The sequence below is a fragment of the Corvus kubaryi genome, unplaced genomic scaffold (genome assembly GCF_017639235.1).
Source record: "Corvus kubaryi isolate FWS band 111438036 unplaced genomic scaffold, C.kubaryi_AGA036_p1.0 37284, whole genome shotgun sequence".
Classification (NCBI taxonomy): domain Eukaryota; kingdom Metazoa; phylum Chordata; class Aves; order Passeriformes; family Corvidae; genus Corvus; species Corvus kubaryi.
In genome coordinates this window covers 7,138,047-7,163,271 of record NW_024581088.1, presented here as the reverse complement: position 1 = coordinate 7,163,271, position 25,225 = coordinate 7,138,047, and the positions used below count along the sequence as shown (strand labels likewise).

At 46.4% G+C, this 25,225-nt stretch overlaps 1 protein-coding gene across 3 annotated transcripts in view; it reads left to right on the top strand.

Moving 5' to 3' along the window:
* Positions 1-25,225, top strand: part of SSH2 (slingshot protein phosphatase 2) — an 88,176-nt gene that overhangs the window by 43,290 nt on the left and 19,661 nt on the right. For all 3 annotated transcript variants that reach the window (XM_042026247.1, XM_042026248.1, XM_042026249.1), the window contains 3 exons: positions 14,871-14,974; positions 19,638-19,702; positions 24,364-24,485. In XM_042026247.1, coding sequence (XP_041882181.1) covers positions 14,871-14,974; positions 19,638-19,702; positions 24,364-24,485 — 291 coding nt within the window. The remainder of the gene's footprint in view (positions 1-14,870; positions 14,975-19,637; positions 19,703-24,363; positions 24,486-25,225) is intronic.

Below are 25,225 nucleotides of genomic sequence, written 5' to 3'. Positions count from 1 at the left end.
ACAACACTGGGTAATTCAGGCTCATTGTGTTGCCACCTCCGTGCTGTAACCTGTCTGTGTGCCCGGTCTTCTTGGCCCTTGTCCTCCCCCACCCCTTTCATTTTCCTCTGTCAAGGGGCTGTGGCCTTTATGGTGGGAAATTTCATGACCACCTAATCTTGACTTGTGCCAAGTGCCAAGTCAGGAACTTAGATAGGTGTGTGGCTGCTGTTGCCATTCTTTGGAGTGCTGGTTATTTATTTATTTCTTGTATGGGAAGCCTTACAACCTTTTTATCTCCTCACAGTGTTGTTGCTGCCAAAACCCTTGACCATTCAGCAATTAGACTGCAAGCTTCTGAGCAGCGTGTTATTGGAAATCTTTAATTGCTTCTGTGCCATTGTAAAGCACTGTAGCTTTGTGAGTATTTTACCTTTGTGCTGAGAGTCGATGATATTCAAGAGCTGAGGAGGAGATGCTTGGAAACTGCTGCAAAAAGACTGGAAGATCAGAAGAGTGATTCCAGTTGCCATTGTCAGCTCTAAACTGAAGTTGCCTTATGAGCTGAGGGTCGCTCTGGTTGGAGGTGCTTGAAATGCAGAAAGCACTTGTTTAGCCCTTCATCTCTTGTAGAGGCTGGTGGGATCAGGGCAGACTGCAGCAGTTGTTTTCTCCCTTTAAGTGTGCATTGTGTGCTCAGGGTTTGTATGAGGCTGCCGAAGACAGCCTCATACTCCATCAGGGATGTGATGGGAATGTGCAGGCAGGGGAACCTGACCCCTTACCCTTCCTGCCCACCCCTCCACGCAGCTGAGCTCACCCTGCACAGTGGATGGGCTTCCTGTTGACAGAGCAGAGTTGTCGGGGATTTCTCATCTTTTTTATTTCTTTGCTGCTTGTGATGAAACAAATGCGATGCTTAAGAGGCCTCTTACTACCCACTGATTACTAAACACTACTCAAATAGGTTGTGGTATTTGGGTAAAAGTAGTATGGTCTGTGCAGAGTTGATCATTAACTAAGCCAGGGCTGTATTGTTCATAACTACTTTTCCTGTTTGGCTTTTCCTTTTATTCCCCTGGAAGCTGTGGGTATTTGTCTCGCCGATCCTTCCTGGTAAGGGCTGGAAGAGAGACAGAGATGGTTATCGGACATCAGATCAAAACCTGAGCCACAAACCAGTGTTTCAAGGACAAACCCCCCACGCACCACCCTTTTTAAGCAATATGTTTTAGTTAGGAAGCCCACGCTGTTGGGCTGCCAAATTAATGTTTTAAAAGGATTTAAATGGTGGAGTTGACTCTGAGATGGTGTTGTCTTGAAACATCTGCAGATGTTCCTGTCTCTGGAAATGCTTGGGATTTTTCTAAAGACCACAAAGCAGAAGGACCCCAGTGAAATTATCAGCAGAAAAAGAAAGACCTTTTGGGGCCAGTTAATAGCTGGCTGGGATTTTTTTTTGCAGGACTCTACGTCCTTGTACCTTTATCACAGAGCCCCTGGTTAAAATATTGCTTCATTGTTTTTCAAACAACTTCAGGCTAACTTTCTTGAGAGTTGCTTCTTACTAGTGTTTGTGGGGTCAGAGAAAGTTTAAAATTCTGTGTCCCATTTTGCAGTAGGCTCTGAAGAGCTGCTGTCTCCCCTGCATTGGTCTGACAAACAGCATTTAAATTATCAGCCTGTATGGGCCTAAAACTAGTTCAGCAAATATTTTTCTCCAGTGTAATGGATGTAATGTGTACAGAGCAAATCTGCAACTTGAGTTTCCAGCCATGGTGTTTCATAGCAGCTGGTTGGAGACTCAACTTTTCACAAACACATGGAGCAAAACTCACTCCTGTCCTTAATACTGAACACTTTTGCTGAAGTATCCCAAAGCCACCCCTTTGGTTTGTGTGTGCATTTGGGCCAGAGCTTGGATTCAGCATCTTGGGAAGGAACTGGAGACTGGCAATAGCTGTTCTGCAGCCACCTATTGCTGGGTTGTGTGGGATTAACCAAGTGTTTTGTGACAGAAGCTTTCTGGTTCAAGGACATCAGCTGGTGGACGAGGGAGGGTGAGGAGAAGAAAAGCCTGTAAAGGTAAAGTTGAGACAAGTCCCAGAGTTGCTGAAGGCTGGGAGTGACACAGAAATCCAAACTGGAAGATCTCCATGTAGGTTTGGCATTTCTTGGCGTTGGCAGCTTTATAAATTTGGGCGCTTCTAAGTATATTGAGGCTACAGACTCCTTGTTCAGTGCATATCCCTGTTTATCCAGTACTTACCTGCCCCTCACCAACATCATGTTCAGCCCTTTGGGCTCTCTGGTTTACTTGCAATAAGCCATTTAAGCAGAATGCTTTTCCTCAAAACACCTTTGTTACAAGTAGGCTAAATCCAGACTGCTGAACCAGAAATTATTGAGTCCTTTCTTTTAAACAAATGATCTTTGTCACTTATTAGCAAACTCCTTCATTTGTTCACACACTTCTCACAATGGCTTAATGAGCTCCATGCTGTCCCACTGGCCAGGGCTGGCTCCTGCCCGGGAACTCCGCAGGTCAGGGTCTGAGTTGCAGTGTTAAACCTCTAGCTTTTCCCTGGAAGAGCACAGATCTGTGACATCTGACTTGCAGTGTGGCTTTAGTGGAGGCACTGAGGTGGATCAGAGTAAGTTCATCCCAAGGTCCAGAGCTGTCTGGAGTGCCCAGGATGGATTGGGACCCCTGTTGAGTTGAGCTTGGAATTGTCTGCACGGTGGTATTACCATGTATAATGTGCTGGATTTCCTCACTCTCTGTGATTTGTTTGCCAACATGAAGAGAATGAATTTGCTTCTCTGAGCCTCTTGTTGCCCTGCAGCCTCTTTTCTTACAGTATCCCAATGGGATGCTTTGGAGCGGGCGGGTACCTGTGGCTTGGCTCAGTCACCTCTAGCTGACAGACAGGCGCGGACAGCCCTGTTCTGGGTGTATTGCTGATGTTTTGTGACACTCCAAATGGCAGGTGGGGCTGGTGTAGGGTCGTTTTGATTGGCAAATGATAAATTTGCCTTGGTCAGATTATAATGTAAGGGGGAATCTCATTGGCACAAAGGTGTAAAAAGCTATAATTTGTTTTATCTTTGTCCTTCTGTTAGTTTGCTGCTTGCTTTCTGCAACCCGATGCTGAATTAAAATGAACCCAAATTGTGGGAGGAGTTGCACTGGGGTTTTTGTTTGTTTAGTTTGTTTGGGTTTTTTTGAGGGCTCATTGCATGGTGGCGTGTGAAGAGCTTGTCACTGGCTTTGTTGTTGTTATTGTTAGGGTTGGTTTGTTTTTTTTTTTCCTTTATTTGCTTTGTAAAAGAGATGAAGAAATCAAAAAACAAATGCAAAGTAGAACAGCCGCATTCCTCTGTGGCGAAAAGACCGAAAGCCAGTTAGTCTAAATAAAAACAAACAGTTTGTCAGCACCATTCCTGGCCCTCCTGTTGGTTTGCCATGATGAGAAAATTACAAGAAAACAAAAGAGGAATATCCATGTGCCTCGATAGCAAATGGGAGTGACACAAACATGCGCCCCAGAGGTGGGTGATGCTGTGTCCAGAGTGTGTGAACATGACTGGTGTGTGGGGGTGTCTGAGCCGGCCCAGGAGCCACTTTTCAGAGAGCAGGGTCAGGAGATGGGCCAGGACATCACCCAGATTCCCAGCACAGTCCCCAGCAAAACCTTGACACTGCTGTAATCTTCCTGTCTCTTTTGTCCTTAGTTCCTTCAAGTACATCATGAAATGTTCTATGAGAGGCTCTCTAGCTTGAAATTAAGCAAATATCTATTCTGGAGCCTTTTAAAAAGCTGTTTAAGAGCCTTTTCCCTAAAGTACACTGTGTTCTTGTTAGAGACTTCGCTGGGTCTGTGGTACATAGCAGTGTTTAGTATTCTGATGGTCTTTCTACTTTAATGTGTGGTTTTTAAAGGGGTTTCTATGCTTTTAGGAAATAGGAAGACCTGAGTTAACCACAGAAAATTGGCTGCCAAACTGCTTAAAGTGCTAATTCTGCTGAAATTTAGCACCTGACTTTTGCAGGGATAAACACATCTGGAATCTCTAGTCTTCTGAGTTCAAACTTCAGTAAAATAAAACTTTATTTAATGTGTTTCCAGTCTGAGTCTTAGTCAGCAAAACTTTGCAGAGTTTTTATGTTGGGTTAAAAACTCCTTTATATGCATTTTGAAGTAAAGCATTGACATCCCCTTTAACTGAAAGTCGCATGAAGGTGCTAAAAGAGTTGGTTAATTTGCAGCTGTGCTGAGAAATCACAAATGCTAAACTGCAGGGTGATGCTTCAGAATGAAGCACGTTACTGTTTTTCCTTTAATTCACTTTTTTGTGAGCAGATACCATGAAGAGCAGATGGTTCATGGTACTGCTTCCCTGCTTGTATTTAAAGTAGCTGTATAAAACCATTTCAATTCTTAGGGACATCTTGAAGAAGTTTTCTTGTCTCCTATTTAGAAGTCTCCTTTTGCCTGTTGGGGTGCCCTTCGTTTCAGCTTTTATTTAAGTCGGGAGATGCTGTGCTGGTGTTAGACATCCCACAGTCTGTCGGCTTCTGTTTAAAGTGGTGTATGATGAGTGATTAATGGAAATTATTTCGGGAATAAAGGACTCCTGGTAAGCTGATCCCTATTCAGAGCACCAAAAGAAAAAGCAGAGTCACAAGGGATGTTGTCTCCAGGAAGAACTTGTAACATCCGCAGGGGGAAGAGTTGGATTGGAAAGTGATGCTGAGCTTGCATTTTGAAATGGATCATAATTATATCTCGTGGTCTGATTTGGAGAGCTTTTCCTGATGGCTCCGGAGGCTGATTGTCACTTACACCAGCAGGATGTTGGAGTGTTTTCCGTGGCTGCTATCAGGGTAGGTGTGCTGTCCTGGGTGTGTGTGCTCTGAGCTCCTGGGGACAGGCAGCCTTGCCTCTACAGGTTGTTACCCCATTCCCTCAGTGCTGGGTCGCTTAACCCAAAGTGAAGCTATGTTTCTTCTTTGGTTTGCAGCTTTAAATCGAATCTGAAGCTTGTATTGACCTTCCTTGTGCAAAGAACTGTCCTTCTAAGTGTTGCCCTTAGAATCCATTAAACAGAATCCATTAAACTATTCAGCTATAAAATGCTTCTGATCATTTGTCTTTGATGATTCCTCACTTCTAGCTGATTAAAATTTCAAGTTATTAGTTGCAGCCACATTTAAGTTTGTATTCCCTTAATTGTGGCTTCCCTGTTCCCTTGAATGAAGTCTCTGGTGTATTTGCAAGGGGGAGCAGATCAATGGCCCGATTACAGGCTGTATCAGCACAACAGGTAAAGCTCCCTGTGACTTCCAGTTTCAAATCAAAACCTATTGAAAGAAACCTGGCACGTGGCAGTTCTCTCTGAAACAGCCCACAAACCATCTCACATCACTGGCTGCTGCTGACTGTCCTTTTTGCTAATCTAAAGGTACAGTCATTCCTAAACCGATTTTACTGTTCTGCTGGAAACTGTCATTCAGGGATCAAATACCATTGCAGGGGAGGATGCAATGAGAATGAGAGAAAATTGAAAGTGCTGAGTGCTGCAGAAGTTAAAATACTGAACAAATAACTTCCTTCTATATTTTTATGAGTCAAATCCAACAGCCTCTTGATGATTTTTGATGCTTTTGGTAAACAAGCATCTGCTTCTTCTTAGCAAGAGGAAAAGGCTTATTATTCAGCATTGATTTCTTTGTGTAGAGACAGAGTGGTCCTTGTTTTGGTGCTCTATTTACAGGGGTCTGTTAATGTATTTACTGAGGGCAGCCAACAAGGCTGTGATCAGAGCCAGGCAGCTTCCCCAGCGTAATTCCTCCATCCCATGCCCTGGTTGGGGTGGTTGCAGAGCTGAGTCCTGGCGCAGTTCCCTTTCTCAAGGCAGCAGGAGCTCTGCTCCTTGGCTGACCACAGCCATGCTCGGTGCTGGCCACATCCACCGTGACCAAAAAAAGATGGAGCAGCATCCTTCTTGACCGCTTACATCCTGGGCCTGTGCCTGGGGAAGCTGTGGCTGCTGAGGAGGGGGTGGGGGGCACAGGGTACCCCTCCTTGAGTGGGTGCTGGGGACTTGTCAGCTCCCAGTCACACCCATCTCAGGGAGATGGCCAGCCTGGCCGTGGTTCAAGCAAGTCAGTGATCTCCTTCCATCTGTAAAGTGCTGGACATGCTTTGTCTAAATATAGGGGACCCTGGACTTGGCTGTGGCGGGGCGGGACAGTATGTTGACCTCAGTGTGTCTCCTGTGACACTTGTGTTACAGTTGTATTTAGAGCAGATGGGTCCTTCTTGTGCGACGCTGCCAGTCAGGCCAAACATGGTCAGGTCTGGGACAGTGACATGCAGGGAGATTAGCATAAAAATTTGTTGTAAAATATCCTGTCTTAAATGCATTTAAAGGTAGTGGGGGGAGACTTGGTTGTTAATCAACTGCTCCGGGGTCTGTCAGCTGTCATTTGAAGTTTTAAAAGAAAGGTGCTGTGTATGAAGGCAATGCTTTCAAACTCTGGTGGCAGAGGAGATTACTGTGTTGTTTAAAGATAATCGACATGGACTGTGTTAATTAAGAGAGAAAAAAGATAAGTATGTGTCAATCAGAGGGGTGCTGTACCTGAGGATTAACTAATCAAAAAGCCAGTGGTTATTTTTCTCTGTTCCTTGATGCAATAGATTCTCCTTATGAAGTTTTCTCATGTTGATTGAAGTGTTCTTAAGAATGTATTTGTGAAAGCATTTTGTTGGTACCACAGCAGCTGGCTCACTTTGGGCAGGCTGAGCTGGTAGGAGCACAGCACATGGTGCTAAAACACTGTGGAGTGTTCTCCTGGGTATCGCTGTCCTGCTCCGTGAACCCGGTGGTATGCATTAAAAATGCCCAAGGATGTTTAAACAGTATATAGCACAAGAAGAATGTCATGTAGAGCTTTCATCTGGGAATGTCTTGACTTGGAGACCTGGAAGCCTTTGGGGACTATCATGTAAAACAAATTCCTTTCATGGTCTCGCTTCCGGTCTGGGTCTCTTGCTTTAAAAAGTGCAGAGAATCAAATTTCTTCTGTAAACACCAAGTGCCCGGATTTCTTAATCAGCATCCTAATTGTGTTAGCTACCCCCTTTCTAGTCTGTGAACCGCCGGGCTCGGACTGCAGGAAGAACGATTTTGTGCATATCTTCAGTCTCGAATTCCAGGGACATCAGAACTTTGTTTGCACAACTTGTTTTGCGGTTGCTTTTTGGAATCTTTTTCTTTCTCTCTGGGTGGATTCCCTGAAGCTGCCTTGGAGGCTGAACATGGGCCACCAACACGTGCTTTGCTGGGACTCCCTCAGTGTTGCATAGCCAGGGAGATGGGCAGTAAAGCATTTTGCTATTCATGCTGCGTGGAAAATGGGTCGTTTTCAGTCTGTGATAACTTAAATCCATCCCTGTTTAACTCCCTTCTTCATTGCCATGGTGATCCTACAGCCTGCGCCCAGGTTTGTATTCCTTGAAATAAGTCATTACCTGACAATCTGGCATCAGCAGGGTGTCCCCCCAGCCTGTGCTGCTTCATGGCAGTGACAACAGCCACAACTCAACACATCTCCCCTTCCCCAGCCTCAGCACCAGGACATTCCCTCCCTTCCAAGGCTGCTGAGCGCTGGCAGAAGCGATGGGGACAAGCTCAGCAGCGAGGTGACACAGGGAGGGCTGTGTGAGGCTTACTGTAGGAGCACGCGCTCAGCAGCAGCCCAGTGAAACCCAATCTGGAGCTGCCGGCAGCAGGCTGGGCACAGGGCTGGGTGGTGAGGATGCAGCTGGTGCCCGTGCCAGGGCTCTGCCTGCATTGCCTCTGCTTTAGGGGTTCGTTGAGCTCGTTCATCCATAGGCCAGGAGTATGAGGGGAACAGGAAACCCACATGGACTTTCACTTCCATCAGACACTCTAAAATGTTGTCCACCTTAAAACAAGACCTAATCTGCTTTCCTTTGCCTGTAATGAATAAATCCCAGCCCTGCCTGTGAGGGAATACATTGGATGTGAGTATGAAACTCAGCCCTGCAGAGCGAGCCTCAGGGCATCGGGAGGCAGAGGAATGCTGCAGGTGGTTGGGGTTGTCTCGGCACAGTGCAGCCCCGTTGCAGCTGCGTGGGCTGAAAACTTGGGCTGCAAACAGCAGCTGTTGTTGCTCTCTTTGCCGGCAGCGAGGCAGGGATGAGTTTCTGGCAGGGATAAGTTTCTCAGCCCAGAGCTGTTGTCTTGTGTGCAGTCTCCAAAGGTCACCACTGCTCTCTCTCCAGCGTACCCAGGCTGCCCAAGCTCTGAAGTTTGCAAAGTTATTTCTGGAGCTCAATTCAAATGCTGTGGTGGCAAAGGAGCTCTAATGGCATGTCATGGTTGGTTCCAGCAGTGGATGTGGCTTGCAGACTGGTAACTCACTCAGGTGTTAAGTGGGTATCAAAGCTCCCCACAGCCTGGTGGGATGACCTGAGGCTGGTTTGATCCTGTCTCTGAAACTGTGTCTGAGCGTGCTTGTTTCATGCACCTGAAGCAGTTGTTCTTCACTTAACACACAGCTGTGGTCATCAGGGTTCCCTTTGGCAAGTTGTATCCTCTCTGAATTCAGCAGAAATTCTCTCCTTGTTTGGAGCAAGGAAAAGGAATTAGTCTTTTGGAATTCAGATTCACACCCATCCATCCTCACCTTTGACTGTCTTCTGGCAAACTGTGAGTTTTTCCTGTTGTCTTAGTTTGGCTTCATAAGTTGTCCATATTGCAGCCCAAAGCAAGGGAAAGGTGACTTAGTGCTGGTGAGAAGGGATCAGTAGGTAAGTTCATGTGGACGAGTAACAGTTGGCATTGCAGATCTTTCTGTGATGATGCCTGTCTGTGTCATGGAAGCTGAGTTCTCTCTCCAGGGAGCCCCACCTTGGAGAAGAGGAAGTGCCTGTAGACAGTTCCTTTTTTTAATAAAAGAAAAAGGCACAAATGCAGATGTTGCTAAAAATGCAGTTTGCGTCAAACCCCTGAACCCAAGTAGGTTCCCACGCTTGGTTTGTTTTTCTCTTTGGGCTGTTTCTTAACTTGCAAAAGTGCTGAGTGGTGAGAGGTGGCCTTTGGTGGAGAACCACTTCCCTTTTCTCTCCCTGCTGACAGTGTGACTGACCCCTTTTCGGTAAGCTGTGGTCCTTGTTTTGCTCGGCACTGAGTTTGTTTCTGTTTTGGGTATCAGAGAAGCCTGCACTTGTCTGTGTTTGCTGCCAGCTGACCCTGTTAATACAAATGTCAGTGCAGGGCAATCCTGAATTATCCTTACCGTTTAATTTTCCCTGTAGGGTTTTGGTGGGTTTTCTTTATTAGTACGTGGTATTGTGCTTTACAGAGCCCCGAGATCTGGCCTCTGTGTGAAGAGAATCAAGCATCTTCATCCCTTGCCTAGGAGCAAAGGCTTAAACTGGAAGCCAAACATTGCTTGCCTCTATTTAATTCATTAATACTGTAGGCAGTTATTAAACCAGGTGCTTTAAAAAGTAAACAAGGGAAGTAGGGATGTTGTTTATTGAAAAACAAACTACAGTGAAGGTGAAAGAGACACTTCCCTGGGGAGGGATGCTGGAGGAATGCGATGTTTTATCTGGTGTTTGATGGAGAAGTGCCCTGGGCTGTCAGGCTGCACATAATCCAGCTGTGCACCGAGCTGCTGGTGCACCCTTGGCTGTGGGACTGATGCTTTATTAACCAGGACTTTTCTTGTGGGCAGGTGCAGGGAGGGGAGGATGGCAGTGAGAGCTGCCCCCGGAGCAGGTGTGATTCCAGGCCCTAGGCCTGCCTGCAGAGGAAGGGAAACAGCCAGTTTGGGGAGCAGGAAGAGGGAGGGAAGTAGCTTGAGGTGCTGAAAACACCAGCAGGCTGCTGTGCCTGCCCTCCTGTGACTTCTCCCATGCCAGGCCCAGCGAGCTGTGGGGGAATTGCTGCTCTTGCAGGGTGAGTCCTGACTGCTCAGAGCTCGCCCGCATGTCCCCAGCTGCCCTCTCTCCCTCCTTCCACGCCTCGGGAATGAGCTAAGTATTGACGCCTGCTCTGCCACTCCTGCCAGCCTTGGAATTTTGCTGTTTTCTTGGGTTTGTGTTTTGCAGTGGCTGGATTAAGGGAGGATGGTAGAGCTGAGCTGGCAGCTGAGGTGTGCAAGGCAGTATTGGCTGCTCATGTTAGAGCAAAATCTGGGGGGCTCTTGAGGGACTGCAGAACTCTCTGGTCATGGGGAGCTACAGCTGGAGCCAGACTTGGCATTGAAATCCCGTTGTAGCCTCTCAGCTCTGTTAGGATGCTGCTTCTGAGCTCTTTTCTGCAGGGCTCTGGTTAATAAATACCCGCTAAGAGAAATTGTATTTCTGTAAATCATACAAGTAGTGGACTTTTATTCAAACGCAAAGTACCTTGAAATCTTCATTTCCCCTACCATCGCTTATCAATGTCCCATTTCTGCTAAGGATAAGGGTGAACAGGGTGGGAGGATGTGACCTCCCTGCAGTGCCCATGTGTCTTGGGCATGGCTGTGAGGAGGTGACAGCACAAGGAGGTTTTGGCCCTTGCCACGCTGACCTGTTCCTGTGTGTTTTGTGGGAGGATGTGGATGGAAGGACTTCTCCTGCTGAGCCTGTCAGGGAATGGTGCCAGCTCTCTGGTTGTGCTACTTGGCAAGTGCCTGAGCAAGGGCTGGGCTGGACAGGACAGAGCCTGCTGCAAAGGAGCTGCTCTGATGAGTAAGGAGAGACGACTTTTGGAAAGTCATCCCCAGGCTCGCAATAACTTAATTGTTTATGAGGATAAAACATTGCCAGAAGCTGTTCAGGTGCCTCCTTGCCTTATTCACAAAAAGGTTTTCTCTCCTTTCTCTGTGAAGCAGTTTCAAAAGAAAACTGCAAGGTTTCTTTCTGAGTTTTACACTGAGGACTGAGAGTTTCTCATTGAAGCTGGTAGGTGGTACAGATTCACCTGTCTCCTGGCTGGGAGGCACAAGGCATCATCCAGGAGGTCGTGACAATCATCCAGTGATCTGTGTTATCACATCTCTTTGGCACAGTCCCTAAACTAGTAACACTTTCTCTTTTGTGTCCTCAAACCAGTGTATTTGGTGTTTGTGCTTGCAGTTTATGAACAGAGCTGTGCAGTATAACATCTGGGAAGGCATTTATTATTTGTTTGCCATCTGTAAGTTCTGTGTGGATCTCATTTTGTAGCGTAATGATAATTTAGTTTGAACTGTGCAGTGATTTCCTTGTGCAGGAGGAGCTCAGCCCTGGGCAGCACGTCAGGGAGCACAGGAATCACTCCTGTTTCCTGCTGTTACTGCTGGTTAGAAACAGAGCCTTCTGAGGGCAGTGTCTGTGCTTTTTGTGCAAAAGGCTTTAAATAGTTCTGATGTGACTTGTACAATTTCTACAAAACCTTTTCTGCGTGGGAGAAAAATTGGTACAAGTCGCAGTTTCCGTAGGAGTTGCTTAAGTTCTTCTGCTTGCGTTGGTTCTCTTCCCAGCGAGCAGGGAATTACAAATAGCACATCACTGGTGGCCTTGAGGTTGCTGCTTCACTGCAGAGGTGAACATGGAGCAGAAGGGGGTTTTTCCCCCAGCTGTAATACTGAGGATTGTGAACTCTTTCATAGGTATGTCCTGAGTAAGTCTTCTCCTGAAAAAACCTGCTGTGCAGTACAGAGGACTGATGACGAGCCTGGGGTGCTGATAAAACACAGCTCAGCTCTGTTACCTTTGCCAAGTTGGCTCCTTGTCTTCTGCTGTCCTGGACTCAACTTCTCCCCTAACCACGCTGAGTGTCTTTTAACACCAGTCTGTTCCAGGAGATTGCTTCAAAGAGCACTGAAGCTCCCGTAGGCTCTGGAAAGCCAGGTTTTGTGAAGTATTTCAAAGCCCACATTAGGCTTGGGAGCCATCGAGCTGTCAGCAGGGTGACATCAGTAGTGGATGGCAACACTTGTTCTAAGCCCTAATTGCCCTTTTTACAGACATCTTTTCTGCCTTTTGTGTTTCTGAAGTGTCTCAGACTGGGGCCTGCTGTTAGTGTCCCACCTGAGGAATCCTTTCTCCTTATATATCAGGGGCAGTGTGCAAAGGTGATCTTGCCCTGAAAGATGATGCTTTAGGTGAAGACTGTGGCAGGGACTGTCCAAGCAGGATGGACCCAAGTGGAGCAGCCATCTGAGTGTGGCACAGAGGATATCAGGCCAGTGATTGCTTTTTTTGTCCCTGTAGTGCATTACAGGCACTAAAGTCAGCATCTGCTGAATTTGTTATTAGAGTTACTTGGACTTTCCTAAAAATTTGGTGCCTTTCCTCCAAGGATTTTCTTTACTGCTTGAATCTCAGAGCTAGGGCTTTGTTGTGTGTGTGTATCATGGGTTTCTTTTCTGGATACTGATGCATCTGGAGTTAGGATTGGGGGCAGGTGATGCCAGGAGTGCCAGTAGCGTGTCTTGGCTGCACAGTGAGTGTCCCCACAGCTGGATTTGGCACAAGGCTCTTGTCTCCATGGATCTGCAGTTCTCCCAGCAGTGCTGATGGCCATCTCCTGCCCTCGCTCCTGCCCTGCAGGAGGTGCTGCCCTCCCTGCCTGACCTCCTTGTTCCACAAGAATGATCTGCTTTGCCACATTCTTCAGCCGTTCCAGCCGTTTGTATGGGAAATTACTTTCCCTAGTCCTACCAAGTTACACTTACAGCCCGTGGTTAATGGCCCAAAACAAGGCTCCCCTGGCCTTAGGAGAGAAGGTGGCCTCCTGGAAGGATGCACCTGATGGGAATCTGTTTAGTTCTGCTGCTCTTTCCTCTGCAGGCAGGTGGCTGAGAGCTGGTGATAAGGGAAAGTGATGGAATTGAGAAGATTTTTAACCTCTCAGCCCTCTTAGCTACACACTGCATTATCCACTAAAAATAGTTGCTAATTCCACCTTCTGGGGGAACCTCAAGCACAGGCTAAAGGATTGCTAATATTAGTGGTTGGCTTCACTGATAAAGTTAACTGTGTGAAACCTGTCTGTGAGTGCTGAATTCTTTCTCCTCCTCTGCAGCCTAACATCTTTTAACAATTGTCTTCTGTGTTGAGATTAGAATGGGAGGAGGAGAATTTATTTTTATCATTAATAATACTACTATTATTTTTTTAAGTGTCCTTAAGATAACTCAGTGTTTCTCTAGTTCAGGTTGTAAGAAACTGTGTAGCTTGAGAACCTTCAGAGGATTTATTTGTCAACAAGAGCTAGAAATGCTCAGTAAAAATTTTTTATGTGAGAATGGTTTGAGGAAACATGTTCAGTGTGCCCAATGAATTTATTGGTTTTTTGGCTTTAACTTTAGTATGGGTAGAGAACTCTGATCCATTTTAATTTAGGATCCTTTTCAAAATTCTGGTTTTTTTGAAACATCCAGAGCATGTTTGACATCTGGTTCAATTTCAGGGAAAAAGTTCTGAGAGAAACTTTGTCACTCAGGAGTGATGAGGGTATGACAGCATGGTCTAAATATTGGGATATGCTGCAGCCTTGGGAAAAGTCTTTCTGACTCCGTGCATCTGCTTTTCTGGAGCTTGGAAAACCTCATTTTTTACATCCCTGGCAGCAAAATGGAGAGGTGCCCAGAAATGTGCTTGAGCTTAGGGGAAAATCCAACTTTAACACAAGCTTTTGTAATTCTTGTACTTCTAAAAATGCAGTCAGAAAAGCCTTTGCTAAAGCAGTCAACCCCAAATAATGAAAATACATGGCAGGGCTTTTTACTCTATTATAATTTCCCAGTCCTCATCCCTTAGAGGAAGGGAATAACTAACTAGGTTTGATATTTGTTTAAGTGGAGAAAGGAATAAAAAGTTCCTAGGCTCTTGCTCAGTTGAAGGACAAGCCAACATCTTTCTCAAAGCATGGAGCTGCTGGGATGCACGATGCCAGGGACTCTCCCATCCTGTCTTATCATATTCATCAACCATCCTGTTGACTAGAGAATTGTTTCTGGCTTTCTTCAAAGCCTCTAGGACTGTCTTATCAATTCTGAGAAAAGCAGGAACCCTCGAGTATGCAACAGGATGGCTGAATTGCAGAATCTGGAGTGTGTCTTGCTTTTTCCACGAACCACAGCGTCTCCAAGAAAACAACTGGAAGATGTCCTTAAAATACCAGTTGTTCTTCAGTACTTGAGAATTCTTTATTGTCCCTTTTTACAAACTTCTCTCCTCATGTGACTTCAGAAAGGGCAAAATCAAGGCATAAAGTGATGTCTGATTTCAACAGCATTACAGTTTCTTGCTTTGTGATTTGTAAGTCTTTGAGAGTTAACCATCATGCAACTCACAGAGAGTAGTTTTATGATTTCTTAATCTGTTTTGTACACTAATTTTCTTTTGGCTAACTGCTGAAGGGAGACATTTGTTTCTGCAGGGCATCAGCTGTGTCTGAACCACAAAGCTCGGGGTTAACGGAGTCCATAATTACCCAGATGCGTGGGCTTGTTCTATTCATCACCATTTAGAAATGTGGATCTGTCATCTTGACTTTCAAATCGAAAATGTAGCCATAGGTTAATCCCCTCTGCCTGCTCAGGTTGCACCTCTGCAGGCAGAGTGGCACCAGCACATGTTCTGCTTTTCAGTGTTTCTCTGTTTGTGTTGTTCCCAGTTATGCTTTGAATGTTTGCAGTACTTACATGGAAGGGGGGAAAGTTCTTAACCAACAGAATAATTTGGTCTAAATCACTTCCTTGCAAAAGAACAGAGAATGCATTCAGTGCTTTGAACCTCTCTTGTTCGTTGCTTTTTTCCTTTTTAAAGACAAGACAGTTTTCCTCACTCCCTGTTTCTCTCCCCTTACAGCATTAGCGAAAGCTTCCTCACTGTGAAAGGTGCAGCTCTCTTCCTGCCACGAGGAAATGGGTCATCCACTCCCAGGATCAGTCACAGGCGCAACAAACATGCAGGTAAATTGTGGTATCGATGGCTGGGGCTTGTCTGCTCCCTCTTGTTTCAGAGTCCACCTTCCTTGAGCTCATTCTCACCTGATGATACACGTTTGTCTGGTCCATGTGTGTTATTATAGCCTGACCTGCCAGTCTCAACGCTGATAGGAAGGAAGAGTTTCAGAGGTCTCCTGTTCAAACAGGATCATCAAACAAATGGGTGACATCAGGGCAGCAGTCATGACATGGTGGAGACTTGAGAGTAACTGCCCCCCAAAATATCATCCTGTAATTGTAGTCTGAGAGAGGGAGGGGAGGGTTGCCTTCAAAGCCTTCATGCACTGCACTAGCACACCTGAGGTTGTGATACGGGGTGAGTAATGGTCCTTCCTAATCTGAGAGTAACCAGTTATGATGGAGGAAAGGGAGGAGACTTACCAGACTCACACCTCTGTGTGGGGTGAGGAAACCTCTGAGCAAAGTCAGTGTGACTTCTCAGAGCTGTGAGCAGAGTGAATAATACAGAGTCAGTTACAATTCCGCCTCCTTTATCTGCTGGAAGTTTGATTTGTGGTTTTGCTTTGACTCTCTTTGAAAAGTCGCTCTGAATATTGTAACTCAAACATTTCAGGGTAGGGTATTTTTCATTGGCTATATGGTGCTTAATCACTGATGGAGTTTTACAGGCATCAGATAGTGTGGGGATTTTTTCCTTCCATAAAGCAATCAACAGGAAACAAAAATAAATTGAGACCTTCAGACTTGCAAATGAGACAGAGGTAGAAACAGAGACAGGAGTCAACGTGTTTTGCCAGAAAGTGACCAGGAAAAACGTGATTTGGTTTGGTTCCAGGTGTAGATCCCTTTGTACTTTGACACCATCAAACTGTCATCCACCTCTGCATCTGTCAGAGTTACGTATGTGATGACTGGCCACCTCAAAATCTGTTTGCAAACATATTTATAGAAAAAGTTTAAGTCAGAAGGCATTTAATTATATACTTCCACTCAAACATAGCACAAGTGGTACCCAAATTGCTTTGGTGAGATGCATTAATTACCAGTTGTCTAAAGAAAATGTTCTGATACTTAATTTAAAGCTGGCCTTTCTGGTCGAGAGTGAAGTGAAATGTCCTTTAGCATGAAAGTGGAATCACCAGACTTTAAGAAGTTTCTCTTGGCCCATCTTGCTTTTTAGTCTCTCCAAAGTCCATTGCTGAAGCCCTGGCACTGCTGCCTTGGCTTTGCCTTACTGAGGAGACCCACAGGGGAGTTTCCCTGGTGAACACCTGCAAGGCAGCACAGACAGCTGTTGAGTCTCTCTCCTTGCTGCTTCTGCTTGCTCCAGCTGATTTGCATGAGGTCTGGAGACCTTGGTGAAAAATAATTGCTTGTCTAATCAGCTCAGAGCTCTTGGAAGCCAGATTGCCAAGGAAGCAAATCCGGTGTGTTGTAATTGCTTACAGCGAGATGTTTGGTATTGCTGAGGCTGGCTTGCCTAAGGGGTGGGATTTTTGTTCTTAGAAGACCTATTTTATTCCTGTTTCTTCAGTTTACAGGGTGAGATTTAATGAGACGTCGGTACTTGTCCTTTCCTCAGCTTCCCTGCCTGTCAAGTGATGGGAATGCTCTAGTGACTTTTTTTATGGTGCTTGGAGTTTTCACTGAAGAGAGTCCCTTGTCTGAGTGTGCACCAGATTTCTGTGAATTTTTCTAATATCAGCAGACCAAGACACCAGAGGATCAGTGTGTCACCTTCCTGAGGAAAACATCTGCGCCACCAGAATTAATCAGTGATGTGGAGAGCATGGCTGGCAGAGTGTGTGCAGCTGCCTCCTTTCTGGGACACTGATAATCCATGCTCAGCTTCCATCCCCATGTGTGACTTATCTCTGGCACACAAAATTAGATGGGGGTAGAGAGCGGGCATAACTTTCCAGTATGGAATTGCTGCCTATGGATGCAATAGTATTTCAAGTGGCTCCAAGAGCATTTTCTAGGAAGGCTGACTGACCTTCCTGACCTGCCTTTTTAATTCATCAGAGGTGCTAGAGTCCGGTGTGAAGAGTGAATGGGTAACAGGAAATCATTAATGCTCACACCCATTTCTCTAATCACATCTCCATAATAGGAATCATTGGCAGATTGACTAGATATGGTACCAGCTGTCCATGCTCCCCTCCCTGGGTGGTCCTGTGCCACCTGGCAAACTTCTGTGGGATGGTGGGCTTGCTTTTCCACAACAAACAACGTTGGAGGAGGCCAGAAAGGGATGTAACTTCCCTGGCGCTTTTGCCATCTCTGGAATACTGTGAATCACTTTTCAGATCCCACCCTCGCCCATGCTTTGCACCTTGCCTGCCAGCTCAAGGAAACAAAAGCATCTGCTCAGCGCAGGACAATGTGATAGGAAGCAGCAGCCCTGACATGAATGCCAGCAAAGCCAGCTCTTCACAGGCCAGGATGTGATATCTTTGTGCTGATTCTGACGTGTTAAAGCCTTTCCTTTGGTTTTTCTTAATCCAGGAAGTTTACAAAATGCCTTGTGTGTTTGGGACTGAAAACGCTGCAAATTGATTAAAGCTGGCCAAGGAAGCAATCCTTTACTTTCCAGCTCTGGAGATCCCAAGGCTGGCACGGGAACAGGGAGGAGTGTGGTAAACTTTCTGAGGATGAAGGATAATGGAGCTCCTTGACTGAGCCTTGCAGAAAGGGTTGTCGTAGAAACTTCCTCTCTTCAAGTATTGAGATAATCCACTAGTCCAGGTGATTTTATTTTTTAAACTCCAGAAACTTTGTCTCTTAAGATGGTCCCTAAATTACTGGCAGCAAGAAGTAGGAACTGCTACATTTTGGAGAGGGGAAAAAGCTGAGGTGAAGCATCTTTGATTTCAGACTAAGACATGTGGATGCTTCATGAGTCAAATACTTGCTGAGCTCTTCCAGGCTGTGGGCAGGAGGTGCAGAGAGACCTTCACTTGTTGACTGACAGTTCTCGACGATTCCCACTGTGGTAATAGCTGCAGCTTGCTGGAACTGAGCAGTGCCATCAGGATTTTGCGCTGCTGTTGACGTGGGGAGATCCTGTCATGGCACTCCCGGCAGAACAAGCATCTGATGGATGACTTTGCCTTCCTGAGTACCCTATCTCCATAAATAATTGCTATTTAGGGAGGCTCATGCCAGCCACTCCCAGTGCTGGGAACAATGTCCATGGGCAGGAAGCAGCTTCAGGTGCTTGTCGCCGGTGATACTTTGTGATTTCCCAGGCACTGCTGAGTGCCTCAGTGTTCCCACCCCCAGTTAAAAACGCATTCCCAGATCGCTGACTCATATTCCATATGCTGAAATGTGTTTCAAGGAGGAAGGAAGAAGAGAGCAGGGAATGCAGTGTCCTGTGTAACCCACTCCACGCTATGGGTCTCTATCCCATCCAGAGAGGGGCTGCACAGCCCTTCAGCCTTGCTCTTCCACCAGCTATAAAAATCATTTGGAAACCAGGTACTCTCACTGGACAGCCTTTTCTTTCTTCCCCTTCCTTTTTTTTGGTATTTCTGGATGCTTCTCCATGTCCAAGGTTTTCCTTATTTCTGAGAATCCGAAATAACATGGGTTCTAGCACCACTGGTGAATCAGAAAGGGAGGTCGGGGAGATTAACCAGCCTTCCTAGAAAAGGTTCTTGTAGCTGATCCTGCTGAATATTTGCTCCCTGCAGTGTTGCTTAAACTCAGCTTCTTTGCTGTGGGGGAGTGGGAGAAGGTAGAAGAGTAAAAGCTCCTCTTCTTGCTGATCTGCGCCACCCACCTGGCAGCCCTGCACTCTCCTTTCTGGGAATGCTGATTAATTTGCCATGTAATGATTGAAAAAGCAGCCCCTTGCAGGAGTTGTTGCTGCTGGCTGGTACTCAGGGGGTGATGTTGGCTCTCTACATACCAGGAGTAGTGCTGAGAAGTCAGTGCAGCAGTGCTGACAGAAAAGCATCTCACTTGTCTTTGAAATGCTCGATGTTTTAGGAACCTGGGACACTCGTCTCTTCTTAATAAGACTTAAAATCACAGTCATGCAGTAAATTTAATTTTCTTTTATTTTTCCTCAGCTTTACCAGGAAAGGTGTTGCAAGCGTTTTCTAGGAAAAAATTATAAAAGTTTGATTTTTTCGGGTGGCAGTTCTTAGCTGCTTTTGGGCAGGGTTGGTACACAACTGTAGGTGGGCATGTGCTGCTCTAAGGTGGGACTAAATCTCACTCCAAAGAGAGGATACTTTTGCCTGGGTAGTAGTTCTGCACTGAGTAATAAGCTGGTGTAAAAGAAATGGCAGATTTCTGTTTTGGAGCATGTGGTAAAATGAGATGTTGAACCATGGGGTGGGGTCCATTTCGACCTAGTTTGACTTGTCTGTCAGAGGAGCTCTGAGTACCGAAACACTGTTCATTTCTGTTCAAAAGGGTAACAGAATTTAGCAGGAGAGAACACGGTAACACAGGAACAGGTGAGCACACAGAGCAAAGAGCAGCTGACTAAGAGATGACAAAACCCCCATCTCTGAGTAGGTGGGAGTGACAGTGACGACACTCCTGGTGACGTGTCAGGTTTCTCGGTGGACATTTGCTCTGGCTGGACAGCCAGGAGCTTGCATGTGATTTAAACTATTTTTGTGCATTCACCTTGCCCTCTTGCCCACAGGGGATCTCCAGCAGCACCTGCAGGCCATGTTCATCCTGCTCCGCCCAGAAGACAACATCAGACTGGTAGGTTGGCTTTCTGCTTATCTCCTGTGAACCAATGCAAAGGTTAAGCACCACTTGACAAATACACCTGTGTAACTCGGGAGCAGTGGTGTGTGTGTGTGTTGGAGTGGTTTCGTCAGCAGGTTTGGGGAGGCTTTGCAACCACAAAGGTAGAAAAGCAGCTAATTGTGAAAGGCCTGCTTTGGTTGTTCGGTGAGACAAATTGTATGGCTAGAAGGTTGTCTTTGAACCCAGTACTGAGTGTGCTCTCATAAAGTATTGTAACAGTTGCCAGAGAGGATGGGTAAATTATCTTGGTGTCCTGTTTAAATCAAGAGTAGGTGACTTACGTCTGACCAGTGTGAGCATCTGCCCTTCCTTCTATCAGAGTTCAGTTGTGTTCCTCACTCTGCTCTCCTGACTTGTGGCATGCCAAAAGGCCATGGCTGAACAGGTGGGAGCACGTAGGATCCCCATGTGACCATGCACCTACGCTGAACCTTGGCCTTCTGCTTTCCTGGGCTGTTGCCTCCTATAATGATGCAACAAAAACGAGGCATTGCTGTTCATAGCATTGGTGCACAGTCCTGAAGACCTCCAGAAGCCAAATGTGAGCAGTGAGGAATTTGCCTGGGACATGTTGAAGTGCTCTACAAGGCCAGGCATGACTGCAGTATGTCTGCAGCTCTCATCACTCAGTAGCCTGAAGTCTCTTTCCTGTGTTTTCTTGGTGCATCTTAGCAACGTCTGCCCAAAGAAGGACTGCCAGCATCACAAGTGTTGTTCTGGCACCTCTGGTTTGCTGACTCCTCCTGAGCTGTGCTGGAGATGGACTGATTGTATGAGTATAGCTAGGAAACCGCCAAGGTTACTATGGAATGCTTTAGCTTCCCAAGTGACCACCAAAAATAATAGCCAAAGGACCCACTCCCCTAAACTTTGCCAGGCACACCTTGCTGTCACTAAAATTTCAGCGAAAGTGATGGGAATGAGGGTTCTCAATGCTTTTCAGAATTTGAGCCAGGGTTAGAACATTGGAAGCTATTGAACAAGGCATTGTTCAGCAGTATCACTGGCTACATTGTGTGATTTGGGACAAATTAGCCTTAACAGCTGAATAAGGACTTTGTGGGCTGAGACATAAACCCTTTTGTCCAGAGCTACATTTGGAATGCTGAAATCTTGCATGAGGTTAAGTTCGATAGTCTACTTGAATTTAATTGATTCTTGATGAACGAAGGGTGTGCAGGGCTGCAATGGACTCTCTCATAAAACAGCAGATACAAATGAGATTTGAAATATAAACAGTACTGAGAGAAATGCATTCTCTTCGTTTTGTTGGCTGCTGTCATTCAGAGGGCAGGCTTCACAGCTCAGGGGGCAGCAGAGGAATCTAATCCTCTAAAAACCTACACTTAAAATTTGGAACAACTCTTGTTTCTGTTGGAGCTGTTGGCAGAGGTTTTTAGCCTTCCATGAAAGCAGGATTAGAGCCATAGTACCAGTGTAAGATCAGTAGGAAGGAGGAAAAGCAGTTAAGAATGCAAAGTGATTGAACATGTTCCTGTAGCTTAGCAGAGCTGGGAACTTGAAAGTTGGACGTGCTTTTTTTGTCTTCAAATCAATTATCTCCATGAGAAATGTGTTTTTGTATGAAACACCTACTATCGTGGAGCATGAAAGGTCAGTATGAACTTCTCAGAATGTGCTGTTCTTAAGGGCTGGTGAAATATCACATCATACTTCTAATGATACAAGAATGTAGCAGAAGATAAAGTTGGCTTGTGTTCAGGTGAGCCTAAAACTTAAGAAGAGTATGGCTGGCCCCGAAAGGACTACAGGGGATGACTTGTTTTGACCAGACTACAGATAACCTTCCCAAACTGAGGAGAAAGCCAGCTCTGTGTAGATGAGCTGGTTGAGAAAGAACTTTCCACCTCATCACAGTTGCTGAAGCCAGGCCATCCTCCCTAGAGTGACTGGGATTTCAAATATCCTCATTTAAAAGGCATCAGAGCACTTGGTGTGCTCCTGCTGGCAGGTGAGCATGTGAACTAGCACTTCTTGGAAAGGTTAGAGATTCATTTGTGATTTGGTAGGCATGTTTGGGCTCTAATAGTAACTTTCAAAGTTGGCTGGTTTACAGTGTCCAATCTGCTGTTTTCTCCAGTAAATTTAGCAAAACAAGTTATCTGCCCCAGTCACGGTTCTTTACTTTGTGCTAAGGGTGTAAGTGTTGAACCAGAGATCCACACTAAGCTATGCCCTGTTTCTCTTAACTGGCCTCTGAAAATCCCACCCCACCAGCGTGTAGCTACGTGACCTTTGCTCACTGTTTGTCTCGCCCTGTTCTAAAGGGTCTTGCATCAAGACTTCCCATTACTCCTGGCCAAATGGGTTTAGCAAAGTATGTTAGATTTTGTTAATCCTCTTGCTGCTGGACCGTCCTCAAGAGAAGCAGAACAGAAACTCCTGTGTGGATGCCCCAGACATGGGGCAGCTGCATCCGTCTGCTCCCGTTTTAGGCAAGTCTGTGCTGCTTGTTGAGGTTTGGTTTTAACCACCAAGACCTTGGTGATTACTTGCTCTTCTAGGTTGAAGAGCACCTTTCTGTTTTCCCACAAGTGGTTAGTTCTAGAAACAACCATCTTGGGGAGGATTTGCACCTTGAAGGACTGACCAGTTTGATCCTCCATGTTTCCAAAGGAATCCCAGTGACTCAAGAAGCAAGAAGGAAAATAAGGCTGGTTTTAGCATGACTTATCCTAAGGAGATGGGGTGGGGCATAGTCTCTGGCTGTACAGAGCATGGCTGTCTGCTGGCATCAGCATTTGGGTAGTTTCTGTTGGTCTTTGGTCCCACTGGGCAAGTCTGGAAGACTCTATCAACACCATCTCCTGCCTGCACTTGCTATTCTGCCCCATCACCAGAGCTGCTGCTGCTCCCTGCAATGCCACTGGGAAGCTTTCCCTGCCGCGTTCAGCATTCCCTGCCACAGAGCACTCCGCGGGGATGGCGAGCTCTGTTCAGCTGCCAGGCACTGGTTTAACCTTTGCTGTAGACTCCACCACATCTTGTGGTCAAGATTTCCCAGCTGGTGGACAGGAGAGCTCTGAGGAGATCAGAGGGGGCTTCCTCTCAGCTGAGAGGTGCTGTTCTGACCTCAAGACTGAGTTGTAAACAACTAAAGGAGCATATTGGGAAAGGCAGCCTGCTCCTGAGAGATCTCACACAGTAGGTAATTTCGGAGCTTTTTTAAGGATGACTGTTTAAACTGGGGTCTCTGAGCCATGACCTGCTGTGAAGGCCACCAAGAGGTGTCTACACAAGCAGTGGCTCAGGAGGGCTTCTGGTGCTTGAGGAATTTGGGTTCAGTTTGTGGAGGATGTCAAACACCACTTCAAACTTCAACCACTGGGTTGCAAGGAATTCAGGAACTGGGTCCCGTTGCAGCAGGCAGGGATGTGTCCACAGCACGGTGCAAGGCTGGGCTGGGACAGCTCCTTCTCGCCTGTGTTTGCTCTCTGCAGGCCCTGCTCAAAGTTCAAGCAGCAGTTTAACAGTGTGGTAAAAACACTGAGGCCAGACAGAGTCTTGGGGTTGGATTGGGCCATCCAAAGTTAAGGTTTAGTATACAGAATTAAGACACTTCCTTTCTAGGGATGTCCTAGTTTCTCTGGTTGGGATCCTGTGACTAAAATAGCTGCAGACAGCTTGGAACAGAGTCCAAGAAGTGTTGCAAGTAAAGGCTGCCTGCTGCATATGTTGATAAGCAAAACTTTCAGTGCTGGGCTCCCTTCCCCGGGCTCCTCATTAACCAGCAGTCTGTCTGCAAAATTTCCTGGAGTCCCTTCAGTTCTCACTCCGTGTGGCTTCTGGAGGAGCAGCTCACCTCAGTGCAGCCTTCCAGGAGCTTCAGCATTGATCTGACACTCACAATTTAAGTTCCACTGCTCTCTGAATGCTCTCAGTAGTATTTGATTTGGAGGATTTTGGGCTGAACACCAGTCCTCCTAGAGCTCTTTTGGCACTGGGGTACAAGTGAACGTGGCAGGAGCAACGAGGCACGATGACTTTCACCTTTCCTGGGCAATCTGAATCCAGTGAAGAATACAGCTTAATCATAGGGATATCTTTTCCTGCCAGGTGTACGGCAGCACGGTTGCTTCTGCACCGGGGAACTTGCCAGAAGAATTCAAAGGGCCAACAGGAAACCACATTTGAATTAGATCCTGGTTTTCTGTCCAGCTGCCTGGGCAGCTGGTTGAAAGAGACTCATTGGAGCTGTTGTTGCGCACAGTAGTTTAAAGGAAAGCTCTGGTTCTTGGGGCAAAACCAAAAGTTGAAGGTTCAACACCCGTCTGTCTCACTGATGGTCCATGAAGCTCACTGGGCTGGGACCAGTCAGAGGGCTGAAGGTTGTTCAAAATCAGCCTTGGTGGGACAGAGCAGGGCCTGCAACCAGGTGTGCAGAGTGCACCAGGAGCATCCCAGCTGTTGAGGAAGGCACTGTGTGGGAGTAAAGCACTTCTTACCCAGCTGAGGAGCGTGGGACATCCGTACGAGTCCAGACTGCATCACTGCTTCTGCGCCTGTCACTCAGCATGAAAAAGTGGTCTATAAAGGTAATAATGTGTGTTTTGCTGACTGCACTGCTGATCTCTTCCCCTTCTTTTCTTCAGGCTGTAAGACTGGAAAGTACCTACCAGAACCGCACTAGATACATGGTGGTGGTGTCCACCAATGGCAGACAAGACACGGAGGAGAGCATCGTCCTAGGAATGGATTTCTCTTCCAATGACAGGTACTCAGAGTGTCCAGGTGGGGAAGTCCTTGTGCTCACCCCCACATCAAGTTCAGTGTAGAAATCACTGTTTGGTGTCTTGTGTTTCCTGGGGATACGCTGCTTTAGCTTTTCTAGCCTAACATTTTTCTTGAGATCCAGAATTGCCTTTTTATTTCTTCAAAGGACATGATAAATGTGAACACAGCAGTGCAGGTCAGCATTTCCTCATTCCTCCAAGCCTCAGGCTTCTGTGAGGATGTTCAGTGCCTCTGAATGGTCAGGTCCCCAAGCCCTGCCATCTGCACACCAGAGACAGGGACAATTTGCATGCAAAGAAAGAAAAAGCTGCAATTAGAGAAGCTGGACCTCAGGGTTCAGGAGAGCAGGTAACAAGAAAGTGACTGTCAGGCAGCCCCTTGCCAAGGTCGTTGCACAAAGGCCGGATGGCAGTGTCAGGGTTGGTGATGGCAGATCTTGCACACCGTGTGCTGTCCCCAGGCAGCAGTGTGTCCTCAGGGTTTAGTGCTTCTGCTTCATTCATTTAAATTCCTGCTGACCTTTCCACAAGGCTCTGGAGTGTGGCTGGGAAGCAGCTTTTGCTGCTGGAGGGGCTGTAAGCCAGGAAACAACCCAGCAGCTTCAAGGGCAGAACCTTCATATTTAGAAGGGGACAGTGGGCACTTTGGAGAGGGCATGGGGGCACATGACTCTCTTAAAAAGAGCTTTAAGTAAATCTTGGTCTCTACTGCAAGACAATC